Source organism: Zeus faber (genome assembly GCF_960531495.2).
Source record: "Zeus faber genome assembly, chromosome: 13".
Classification (NCBI taxonomy): Eukaryota; Metazoa; Chordata; class Actinopteri; order Zeiformes; family Zeidae; genus Zeus; species Zeus faber.
In genome coordinates, this window is record NC_137198.1 from 19,339,662 (window position 1) to 19,352,453 (window position 12,792).

General features: G+C 46.5%; 2 protein-coding genes across 2 annotated transcripts in view; both read right to left on the minus strand.

The window, feature by feature from the left end:
• The window catches only part of arhgef10 (Rho guanine nucleotide exchange factor (GEF) 10), a 64,214-nt gene extending 57,526 nt beyond the window's left edge, over nucleotides 1–6,688 (minus strand). Inside the window, exon 1 of the mRNA XM_080012052.1 lies at nucleotides 6,623–6,688. The gene's annotated coding sequence lies outside the window, so the exon portion shown is untranslated. The remainder of the gene's footprint in view (nucleotides 1–6,622) is intronic.
• Nucleotides 6,689–7,572: 884 nt separating this feature from the next.
• On the minus strand, nucleotides 7,573–11,719 carry cln8 (CLN8 transmembrane ER and ERGIC protein). Its single transcript, XM_080012851.1, has 3 exons — nucleotides 11,657–11,719; nucleotides 10,524–11,115; nucleotides 7,573–9,972 (listed from the first exon to the last, which is right to left on the minus strand). Exons 2-3 carry the CDS (start codon nucleotides 11,058–11,060, stop codon nucleotides 9,658–9,660), a joined length of 852 nt encoding a protein of 283 aa, XP_079868977.1. The 5' UTR covers nucleotides 11,061–11,115; nucleotides 11,657–11,719; the 3' UTR covers nucleotides 7,573–9,657.
• Between the last annotated feature and the right edge of the window lie 1,073 nt (nucleotides 11,720–12,792).

Here is a 12,792-nt window from a genome sequence, read left to right on the forward strand (position 1 = left end):
CGGATCACGGATCAACTCCATTCCGTTACACCAGCAGTGGCATGGGTCAGAGTGTAGACTATAAACCCTTTATGGGTGGAGACAAAAGGATGGGGTGATTCATCTTTCCCTTCAGGACAACTGTAGAGATTGCTAGGGCAAGGGAGGGAGGGGTAGGAAGGAAGGGGAACGCTATGACGTTCACAAGTCCTTTCTCTGTCTACAGCCGCTCTGAGAGCAAAGCATTCCGGTTTTTCCCCTATTAAATATTTCACATTTCAAAGCTTCCCGCTGTCGGTACATTTTCCCTCCAATTGCGTCCATCTTCCAGAGCACTCTGTTTGAAGATTAAGTCATATTTGGAGTCTTTAGTAAAGACACAGGCTGCCTTCCTTTTACTGGCTGTGAAAGCAGCATGTAGATTCCTGCATTTCCAACCTCCTGCCATAACCCTGGTTCTCAACTATTTTTGCAAGATGCACCTTCTCAAAATGACACCCTGGATGTCTAGTGGTGGGTGGGTGTGTGCTCAGAAGCCGCCTAGCCAACATGGGACGCGTCTTCCCTCTGCAAGGTTCTAACATTTGACTGTCGGTCAGCAAACAGTCTGCGCCCCAGCTTTGTAAACAGACAGTTTTGCTGTGTGCTGGGCCAACTCCAAGCAACCAAGCACTTACCATCAAACAAGGTGCTGTTCGCTCATCTTGAGAGAATTTGTCTTTCCTTGTCGGCTCAAAGCTCAATATTTGAAATTAGGGGTTTGGTGCAGTCTGTTCGGAGACATGGTGATTGAAGACTTCGGTAGAAGAAAACAGAAGTGTTAAAAAAATAAAAAAAAAATAAAAAAAGAAGCAGCAGCCCAGTATCTTTGATGACGGAGGGACCTTCCTGGAGCCTGTCATTACACGTCAGCGAGGCTAAGCCGTGTTGCCTTGACAGAAAAACAGTTGTCCAAGCTGCCGGCTTTAATGCGGAACAATTAGCTCGCCTGTGTATCGCAAAACAACCTTTGTTACGGCACAGACCATTGCCACACTTCCGTGGTAAACGTGGCGGCCACAAGTGAGGCGGATCTAGAAGTGAGGCGTCCCGAGGGTCGGCCATAAATTACCACCTGGGCGCTCGGGTTGCATGGAACGAAAATCGAACGGTGGTCTGCGGTGAAAGTGTCACAGAGTACTTCACATAGTACTTCACAGAGTACTCTATACTCTATGACCAGAGCCTCTGTATGGTGGTGGGGTTGAAGTTCAGCACAAAAGGCCAGAAAACATTTTGGATCACTCTTAAGGACAAGAGGGATTCCACTCATGGTCTGTGAGTCACAAACAAGCGCCTCGGGGAGAGGGTGGAGGAGGGGGGGTATGGAGGGTGGAGGAGGGAGGGTATGGGGGGTGGGGGGGTGGCGGGAGACTTTTTTTCAGGCCGGTTGCTTTGTTAGCCGTGCATTGCGAGCCAAACTTCTTGCACTGCCAGTATTACAATAATCACTCCGCCATTAAACTCCAGCAGGTTCGCAGGCGCACAGAGAGCGGATGGAGCGACCTGGCAAGGAGCAGTATTTGTGGGCAGGTCAGGCCGGCGCACTGAAGCATTCGCTCCCTTTTCTGGTCCGCTGTCCACAATGTACATAGGAAAACAGGCCTTTTCCATTGCAGTGGGTAATGTAGCAGAGAAGGGTAACGACTATAAAGTTCTCACACAAGATGTGACGGTGCTGATCAAATACACCGCGTCCCCGTGTTAGATGAATGGACATTATTGTTGTCCAATAAAAAACACAATGCAGACCTGCTATAATATCACCTCATTCCTATGAACGGTCATTTTTTTAACCTTCTCTAGGCACCAATGACACCATAGTTGCGGTCCTGTGCTGCTCAAAAGGCCTGTGGCCAGTATTAGCCCCACGCTCTAACCAGCTGAGCTAACCGGCCCGGGGTGATAGTCGCCAGAGAGGCGACACGGTGTCGCGACAAAAAGTGTGCAGCGTGCAGGGAGCAACAGTGGTGAATGGAGGCGCCGACGGAGCGGTACACCTGGATAGTGCTGCTCAATATGTTCCCAGACCGCACAGGGACGTAAGAAGCCCCTGGCTGAGGGGCTTACGTACCCAGTACTGGCCTGCAAAGACCGCGGGGGAATTAGCACACGGTGAGGGATCAGTTCTACTCTGACTGCACTTCACGGAGGAAGTGAACTTTCTTCTTCCACGCACATTATTATATACCCACATGTCAATCCCAGCGCATCTCACTGCCTGTCATCACTGCCCACGTCACAAAGTAGATTGGGATGCCCATGTCACAACACACTTAACGTTTAACTGAGAGCACATTTTTCATATGTGACCCACCACAATGAAACCCGTACTTCTGCGACCCCTTGACTTTAAACATTAAGCACGTGAGATTTAAAGGTTGAACTCTATCAAAAGGGCTTCACATTCTGACTTGACATCACATGGAAGATGGAGGAATGATCTTCAACTGGACCGTTGCTTTAAAGGAAACGAACGATCGGCGTTCGCACTGTTCAGCGTCTCGGTAAGTGAACGTCTCGCCATGTAATCTGGAATATTTAACTCCACAGGTTAACATTTATCTACTATTTATAAATCAAACTCTGTTTTGAAAATACATTGAGATAAAGAAAAACCAAAAAAAACAAAGGAACACCAATCCGGAAAAATCTCATTTTCCTTGTAGAAAGGTTTTTATTTTTATTTTATTTTTTTACTTATTTGGCGGCTGGTGGCGATTTCAGAAATGCGCGATAATACGGGTTTTTCAGCAGTGGGTCACATATGTCAACCGATGCTTCACCCTGTGTTTATTCTGCCGGGCGAGCACTGGGTTCGTACGCCGGAATTGGCAAACAATTGAACTCTGCCAACAGCTGAGGAAATCACTTCAGTAATCACTGCAATGGTTTAAATGTTTGCTTCTGAGCGAGTAAAAGTTTCTGCATGTAATTAATCCTTCTATCACTACTCCGCCCAAAATGAAATGTGTGTGGTAACATCAGCTACCGGGTGTAATTATAATAGGCTGCCGTTTACGTAATATTCCTAAATAAAGACGCCCTGGGGCTGCATTTTCATTAAGGTTTTTTTTACAGAAGCCATTATTCATGCGAGTAGAAAATATATAAATTCTTATCTGCATTCATCAAGGAAAAGGACATTTTGGAATGAATGTGGCCAAACTGAAAACCCTCTAAATAGTCCAGTGTTCAATTGCGTCAACTCTCACGTGGGTTATATGGTGTAATTACATACGACACCAACTTTGGCAGCCTTTCAACACGATAACAGACCGGGATAGGACATGTTTTACCATTAGTCACCATAGCCTGATTTCAACCCCTTTAAGCTTAACATCAGAACACATCTCCACCCGGGCCGTCCAACCCTGTAAAGGTCGGACACAGCAGCCGCTAGACAAAATGACAGACTGAAGAGTTTTGGCTTCCAGAAACACTATCCAGTAAAAATAATGAAGGCAGCCACAGCCGGGCTGTCATTCCTAAAGTAGGACCCCGCCCGCCTACTTGGTTTACAACAGACCACGGCTTTGAGAGACCTACCTGTCGTGCAGAAGAACACTGATGTGTGTGTGGCGGGAAAAGATCAGCAAATATTATATTAGCTGTAGACATTTTAAGCAAGCAGTCAAGTGCAAAATGATCTTACAAAAACCTACTATGCACTGATGTTATCCTACAGATGAGTCTAGTTTAGTGACTTGACTTCCTCAAGTCCCCAAAGGGATGCCTATGCAGTGCTTTCCACAGCTGTTGCTGAGCTACGTTGCTAATCTATAGTTTATCCCACTGGATCATCCCTGGCATGTTCAGCTACGTAATTAATAATTCCTTAAAATAATGATAAGCTTTCCTTTCCCCCCGCTCACAGCACATAGTGCTAAAGGCATTTTGATAAGCCACTCTTAGCAACACAAAACGCCACTCTCACCACAGGCACAGTAATCGTTTTATTCCCATCTGAGCCGCATCTTCCTTTAGAGAGCATAAAAGGGAAGATTTGAGGTTGGATAACCACCACCCCCGCTTCATTATGACAGGCGGCTGGATAACTAGCATGGGATCATTCTTTACCTTTGGCTAATGCCACAGGCCTTGCTCACCAATATCCTTATCTGAAAGGTAACCAGCGCATTTGCCAAAAAAGGCAGACGTCAGCTCTTCTGGGATAAGGGAACAGTGTTGGCCTGCTAGTCTGAGAACATCAAACAGCCAAGGCAGCTGGTTGGATGAGTCGAAGGAAATGTCAAACCAAACGTGTGTCTACACGACTCACAGGGGTAAATTTGGGGGAGGCAGCCATTTTCAGCTCATCAGAAAGGATATTAGAGAGAGGTATGGAATACACACGCTCCTTAGCAAGGCATATCAGCTATAGGCTTGGGTGATTAGACGAATTATATCGGCCATTGGATTGAGTCCAATCAGCATTTCGTTTTTTTGGGGTGTTTTTCTGTAGGAATTCTCGTCTTATTTTGCAAATGTTATGGTCTGCCCCCTCGAGAATTCAACTCGGCCAATAATTAACCTGTAAAGCACAATTCAAAGCATGAGCGAATAAGAATTGGCAGTTGGGCCATATGCACGTTCTTATTGCCCTGATTTCCTGAATTGTGGTGAAAAGCGGGACAATTTGGGAGGGTTAGTCGGAGCCCGTGAGCCGGAGCCTGCGAGCTAGAGCTCACAGCTTGTGCATTCTAATAATTGAAAGAAAAGGCGTCCCAGTTTTCCTGGCTGAGAGTCGTATCATTTGCTGACGAAACGCGAACAACCGGCTCGAGATTCGGCACCGGCTCGAGATTCGGCACCGGCTCGAAACCGGCGCTTGAAATGCGTCGGTGGAAAAGGGGGTAAGGGAGGAGCTGTTCTCTACCTTGCATCAGCCGAGTGCGGCGATTGCCGAATATATCGGCAATTCCCAATTGTCGGGATGACGGCGGCCGGTAGGAACACTTTGACATGTCGCTCATCCCTATCTGACTATTTTCAAATCAAATCACCAGGGAAAGATCTTTGCGGTGTGTGCATAAACCTCACCTATCTCAGCATTTCCCTTCACAGAGCTGGTAGTCAACAATACAAAAGATTAAAAAAGGTTTCCCAAGAAGTAACAGCCACAGATGCCTGAAACTCCATGGGGCAGTTTTCCGGACACAGATTAGGCCAAATCTTAGACTAAATCACACGTTTACTGACTGACTGAAATAGCTTTCAGTCATGGTTTAAAATAGTATCAGACTTGCTAGTCTGGGTTAAAAAAATAAAAATAAAAATCTGATTCACAGGAAGAAAGATTAGAGCTACTCTCGGTCTTAAGTGAAGGCTTGATTTAAGAAGCAGGTTTATTTTCGGATTCATGGATTAACAAATGGACTCCTGCTCGACCCCGATAATGGAGAATTGGTCATCGCCACACAGGCACCAACATGGAACCGACAAAGGCGGGAGAAGGAGAGGAAGACGCAGAAGAGAAGGTGGAGCAGGAGGTCCAGGCTGTGGGGCTGTCACGGCAGCAGCTCGATCCAAAAGGGCGAGAGATCGGAGGGGGGGGGGGGAGGGGGCGACGGCCCACCTTCCACGGGGATCACGAGGGCCTCAGTGAGTTAAGTAAGAAAGGCATTTCTTTTTGTTTTTTTAATTCCAGATTAATTGAAGTAGGATCTGCTCGGTGCTGATTTAGATTAAACCCTGTCCGTGAAACCGCCCACGGTGAGTTCATGGGCCGAAAGAAGGAAAGAAAGAAAGAGGTTTTATTCGATTAGGAGTCCTGATAAGGTGCTGGCTGATGTTCCAGGTGAAGGGCGCAGTGCAGGGCTGGTGCTGGTGCTGAGGAATGCCATGCATGACTAAGTGAATTTGCAGACGGGCTGGGTACCCAGCGACCAAACACTGGGCGGAACTCCCGCTGCAAACGGTACAAACATGAATGTAGATTATTATTAATTATTTTTTTTTAATTATGGAGAGTTTTTCCTTACTTCCCCCCCTGATTAAGTGGATGATTCTACACCCCCCCCCCCCCCGTCCTACTTGGCGTTTCCCCTTCAACCTCACGGCACCTTACGTGCAGGACTACCAGAGCGTCTTGAATGGAAAACATTCCTGTCATCCACGTTCCATCAGTTGTACGTGGGTGGACGTGATGGCCGTGGCTTGACAGGGCCCCTTCCGCGGTGTTTTCGACTCGGAACGCCACAGACGACGACGAGGGCCGCCCCCCCCCCCCCGGGGCCCCCCGCGGGACACCGTGGGCCCCAGCGCATTTCAATTTCGTCCAACAGGAAAACACCAACACGGGGGGGGGGGGACGGCGACGTGTTCCGTGGGCGGACGTGGACGTCCCCACTGAACGGCGTTGTCACCGGCGCCAGGAGCTCAGCTCAGGAAAGCGTTGAAAGTTGACGAGAGTTGGTCTGGCAACGGCACCGCGCCACGTTAGGCTGACGTTAAAGCGGAGGATTGAATAATAATAATGATTATAATAATAATAATAATAAATGAAACTAAATCAATAGAGTAATGACTCCACAAACAAGTTGGCGCGGACTTGACGTTGACACCCCGTCGGAAAGTGAAGAAACCGGGGTTTCAAACTCACCGCGTCGAGGCGCTTCCCCCCGGAGAAAGTTCTCCCCAAGTCAAAGCGCGCGTCCGCTCGGAGTCGAACGCCGGCGCCGAACGAGTGCGTCCTGCGGTCAGACCATCACTTGGGGGGTGGGAGGGGAGGGGGTAAAACTTGCCGCTAGTCCGCGCAGGCTCTGCCCCCGCGCAGCGCCCGCTCCGCCGCCGCGGCTCGTCCCTGCGCCGCCCCTCTCCTCCCTGCGCCGCCCCTCTCCTCCCTGCGCCGCCCCTCTCCTCCCTGCGCCGCCCCTCTCCTCCCTGCGCCGCCCCTCTCCTCCGCCTCCTCCTCCTCATCCCCGCCCCCCCTCGGCTCCCCCATTGGTCGAGCGCCCGAACCGGACGCCCCCGATTGGCCGGACGGGGCTGTCACTCACGCCGCCAGACGCTCTCCCCCCGCCCCCCCGCCCCCCCCCCCCCCCCGTCGGGGTCGCTCCGAACCCGAACCACGTGACCCGCGAGGCGGCTCCCGGGGAAACAGCTGCGACGCCGCCGCGGCTTTAAATACTATTCCATTCTATTTGATTTTATTGCGCATTGCACCTATACCTTCATTTCATTTTTGGGGTTTATTGCATTTTTTTTTTTTAAGTTCGGTTTTAGGTTTATCTTATATTGCCCTATTTTCCCCATCTTTAATTATTGTTACTTTATTATTGTTATTATAGCCTCTCGTCTGGATGTGAGCTGCTGTAATACTGCCTTCTCACTCTGGCGACGAATAAAGCATCCGTCTACCAGTAGGTGAATGCAAAACCTCAAACTATTTAGGTGAATGACAATCACCCCACAGAATTGCTAAAGCATCGATCCGTTACACAGACTTGTAACCGAGAAATTCGGGATGAACTGGCAAAGTAAATTGACCCCCATGCTGCCATCTACTGGCAGCTGATAGAATTACAGGTAAATGAATGGAGCAACCCAGAGTGATGGGAAAAAAAAAAATAATAATACTTTTATTATGTCAAACCTCGTTCAAATGAATGAGATTCCCCAACATAATCGCGTCGTTATCTGATGGGCTGTGGAAAATGGACAGGTAGAGACGATATTAATAACCGTGCCATTGATGTTGGACAGTAGGTTGTGGAAGACAACCGAAATGTAACATCAATCTATCACCATTTATACAATTACAATAATGAGGAGAATTGCACTCTTTTCCATTGTATGAAATGAAATCATTTTGCTGCCACACTTTGCTTCTATACTTTAATTGGAACAAGTCAAAATCTGAAGATGTAATACTGTCTAAAAAGTGTAAATACAGGGGAGACATGGATGATGCCTGACAACTGGGGGGGAAGGTTTTAAAAATCTGGATAAACAACAAGTGAGCGTACGTTAATAAACCCTACTCATGTAACATCTGCACCACAACCCTAAAAAAAAAAAAACAAAAAAAAAAAACCCTTCCATTCCATCCCTCATAAAGATCAATTCACACCAATACAAAGGAACCCATTTTTCCACAGACAATATCCACCCACAAACTAAGATGTAGATTCACGATCAGGGCATCGTAGGACACAGGCGGATCTTTGTTCATTCCAAAAGGCTTGTTGAAAGCTTGTGGTGGGAAAAAAAAAAAAAAGTTTGATGATGTACAAATTAAAACTGCAGCATTTTTCCACCACAACAGCATCAAATGTCAATTGACAATTTGAGTTTTTGATCATTATTTTCTCGCTTCATAATTCAAACTAATTATGGTACATTATCCATGATTAATAGAAGTTATATTGTGTTAAGTGTAATTTATGTTTTTCATGAAACGGTCCAGTGATCTGTATTGTATTTCACCTGTAGGAGAGTGGTCTCCCAGTGCATCAGGAAACCAGCCAATAATCATAATAATTGCAATCATATTCAATAAAATAAAAAAATTGAACATAAGCTTCAGGATTAAAAAATAAATAAAAAAAGACGTGGCCACAGGATAAAGATTTTGTTAATTTAATTAAAAATGTTTATTTAACCTTTTTATTTTTTAAATCTAGAAGGTTAATAGTTTTGACAATATTTTAATTTAATATTTGAAAAAGTTTGAACCAAGGATTTCCAGAGTTTATAAACATGGGAAACGATGGGTAATTGTATAAGCACTGGAAAAAAAAATAGGTCGCTTTCGACTGGAGTTAAGCAAGTTTGGTGCAAGCAATTAAGTATTTAAGCTACAAACTGCCCCCTCTGCCATTTCCTACCCGGGTCACTCGTGAGAACTCGTGACCCGGCACGGTTCTATAATAAGTAATGGAACTGGCAAGACTGCAGTCTGGACTCGCTATCGAAAAATCTTGGGTTTTACCTGGGACCTGATGTCATCTCGACTACAGCAAGACGCACCGCTGTAAAAATCTGAAGTGGATTTCAAAAGTGGTCTGCCTTCGAGGGGAAAACGGCAATTGAGCCGCCACCCCATTCCACTGCCTCGCATGACGGTCACACCTTCCTGTTACAAGCCAAACGAAGCACGCCGAAAAGTCACAATGCTACCGCTGAGTAAACACACATGAAGTGGGATCACGTTGGCTGATCACTTCTGATATCCTGTTTATTTGATATATTTGGCTATTATTGTTTTGCCCCCCCCCAGACTGTCAAGCTTTTATGCTAGTCGTCGGTAGATATGCACCATTAATCACCATGCAAATGCACCTGGCGGAATAACACCCTTTTACAACACCACCAAGAAATAGTAACAATTGAAGATGATACGAATATAAATTTTTTGTTCCACTCCCAATATCCGTTTGGACTCCTAAACATTAGGGATCCGCCGATAAGAGAAATGAGCACTTTTGTTTCTGGTCAAGGGAACCCAACAAGTCACTACGATCCAGTTTCCTCTTTTTAGAGTCTTCAAATCTGCCCATTAAAAAAAATTAAAAATTAAAATTAAATTTAAAAAAAAAAGCAGGAAATTAAGATGCTTAGCAGTTGGACCCATGTCCTTGCACCAGATCCACAACCAAAAGTAAAAGCGCTAAAAATGCAATCCCCAGCGAGCCTTTAGCTGACGTGGAGTTTGGCGCCGATGCCCGCGGCGCTGTTCGCCGGCGCCGGCTTGTCGCCGAAGTTCCAGTCGACGGGGTTGAGCAGCTGCATGGTCTTCTTGTGCGTCCACACGGGGTTGATGAGCGCGGTGAGCAGGGCCAGGCCGCTGTAGAAGATCAGGCGCGGGACCGGGTGGTAGACGGCGTTGATCTCGCCCCAGTGGCTCCAGGTCACCCACCACATGTAGTAGGTGAGCACCATGCGGCAGTGGAACATGTGGATCATCACCCACTGGTTGGCTTGCCAGAACAAGCTGCGAGCGCAGCCGGCCTGGGAGGGGGAGGAGAAGGAAGCGGAGAAGGGTACATTTGGGTATTCGATGGGTTAATGAATAGTTGTACAGGAATTGCTCGGTGGTAATGTATAATTGCGGCGTTATCTGCGTATTGTTTTCCTGCAAGTGCAGATGCAGGCGAACAGAGAAGTTGTGTGTAGGAGTTGTTAAGTTGGCCCTGTTTGAAAATGCGATGCTAATCCTAACAAACAGGCATCGCGTTTCGGAGTGTGTGCAAATGTTTTTCAGGAGGAACTGAAACCTGAAAACCTTCTTCTGTTTTATTTCTAATAAAGCTTTATCTCCATTATGTCCTCTTTGTTCCATCTTCATTTAAATCTGTCTGTTTGTCTTTAACCTATTTTTCATTGTGTGAAGTTTTATCTGATCATTATTTATTTTATTTTTTACTCTTCCTAATCGTCTGCAGTGAAACGCACCAAATCTCACAACAAATTACTGGTATACGTTAATGTACCTGACAGAATAAACAGTTTCTGAAATTGATGACGGCGCTGTGTGATCGAAAGAGAACCGTAGCTCGTACCTTCAGCAACATCCAGGAGACGCAGGTGAAGGGCGTGCTCATCTCCAGCAGCAGCGTGACCATGGGCAGGTAGTGCCCCAGCGAGTCCCAGGCCACCGCGCTGGCGAACCCCGCCAGGGCGAAGAAGTGGTGCATGGCCAGCGGGAGGTCGAAGGACCGGAACGCCAGGCTGGAGGCGTGGAGCGCCGCGTTCTCGAAGACAAAGAACCCCGTGGCGGTGAGGACGTTGAACCACGAGCGGTCGTCCTGGCCGCTCACCCGGTCCCTGGACACCGCCGAGTCTTGGGTCAGCGCCCACAGGCCCGCGACGGTGCTCTGGACGCCGAAGAGTCCCCGGGTGGCCGCCAGGTCCCAGAACACCTTCTCCTTGGCCGGGAGGGAGCGGTAGGTCCGGGAGAGGGCCGCAGACAGCAGGTGGGAAAGGAGGAACGCCGCCGTGTAGAAACCGAAGCCCAGGCCGATGACCTGGAGGCGGACGTCCCAGGAGGCGTAGGAGTCCGGGGCCAGGGGGCCGGGGGCCGGCCGCGCGGAGGACATTCTTATGGAGGAGGGGCGACGGAGGCGGACGTCGCTAGTTTAGAGATGGGGTCACCTGGAACGGTTGGTTGAAATGGTCTTAAAATGGACATTGTCACTATCGGTTTCGCGGGACCGAGCGGAAGAAAAAAAAAAAAAAAAGTGCACTGTACACACAACCTCTGTTTCTCGGATCAAATGTCAAATTCACTTCCGGCTCTTTTAGGCACACCTCGTTCAGGGCGGGGGAGAAGGTTAGAAATCGACAAAGAACAACGTGTCATTTAGTGAGGAATTTGTGGAGTAGAGGATGCCAGGCACTACTGCCCCGTTGGGATATCAACGCACCAAGTCCAAGCGACCGCAGCAGCAGCAACAACAACAACAACAACAACAACGACGACGACGACGACGACGACGACGACAACGGCAACTGAACGGCTCACGTCGAGACATTTACTTTGATTGAGATGAATCTATTCCATTGAAACAGGACCACACGAACCATCTAACGCACGCAAACACACGTCGCATTTCGTGGTGAGTAACATTTTGGCGCCGTAGACGAAGGCAGGTGTCCCCCTCCCCCCCAAAAAAAACAAAAACAACAACCTTACCGTCATGTTGTCAGGTCACTGGCCGCCCCGACGCAGCGGCCGCAGCGCACGGGCGGCAGCTTCCGCAACTGCAGCGTTTCCGTCCGGTCACGGGGCTTCCTCCACCGGTAGTCCCGCCCATTTTCATTCTTTCGTCTCGCCCCCGTTGGCCAATGCTGCTCGGGGCTTGATTCCATTGGCTGTCGTAGTTCGATGGACTCTCCGATTGGCTGACGGCTTCCCAAAAAAACTGGTCAGCGGTGATTTGAATGACATGGTTTCATGTTTATTTCAGTTTATTTCGATGAATTTATTCTTTTTTTTTTTTTTTTTTTTTTTTTTTTTTTCTATTTGTATGTATTTATTTCTTTTAATATTTTCTTCGTTTATTGTTTACGTATAGACAGAGGGTGTTTGTCTATTCCGTGCATATGTATTTCTCCTTGTCCTCCCACCAGCCCGCCGATGCATTTTGTTCTGCTCTTCACAGTCATAGTATTTATTGGAGCCAGACGTCTTTTCAACATTTTTAATGCATTTTAAAGACAAATAAAATAAATTCACATCAAATCAAAACGGTCGTTGACAGTTGAAATGCTTTGCAAGCGGCTGCATTTCCCTCTGTGTCCAGAGGGAGGAAGCCTTGTCTTAAATATGTTTTGAATTTTGAATTGAGAACAATATGTATTAATTTTATGAAATCATAAAAGGAATCTTAGGAGTGATGAATAATAATAATAATAATAATAATAATAATAATTATTATTATTATTATTATTATTATTATTATTATTATTATTATTATTAGTAGTAGTAGTAGTAGTAGTAGTATATGATTATAAGCAGTAGTTATATAAGTATTATTATAGTATTTATAATAATAATAATAATAATAATAATATCAACATACATTAGGATAAAAATTACACTATGTAAGAATAAACCATATTGGGAGACGATTCAGAGGCATTATCAACAACTCAATGATGAACGATGTAATGTGAAAGCAATATGTATTAATTTTATGAAATCATAAAAGGAATCTTAGGAGTGATGAATTATAATAATAATCATAATAATAATAATAATAATAATAATACTACTACTACTACTACTACTACTACTACTACTACTACTACTACTACCACCACTACTAC

Excerpts from the sequence above, each read along its gene's own strand:
- cln8 (XM_080012851.1), bottom strand. The coding sequence starts at position 11,060 with ATGTCCTCCGCGCGGCCGGCCCCCGGCCCCCTGGCCCCGGACTCCTAC. Across the intron at positions 9,973-10,523 it reads TCTCCTGGATGTTGCTGAAG|GCCGGCTGCGCTCGCAGCTT; the intron begins GTACGAGCTACG and ends TCCCCCTCCCAG.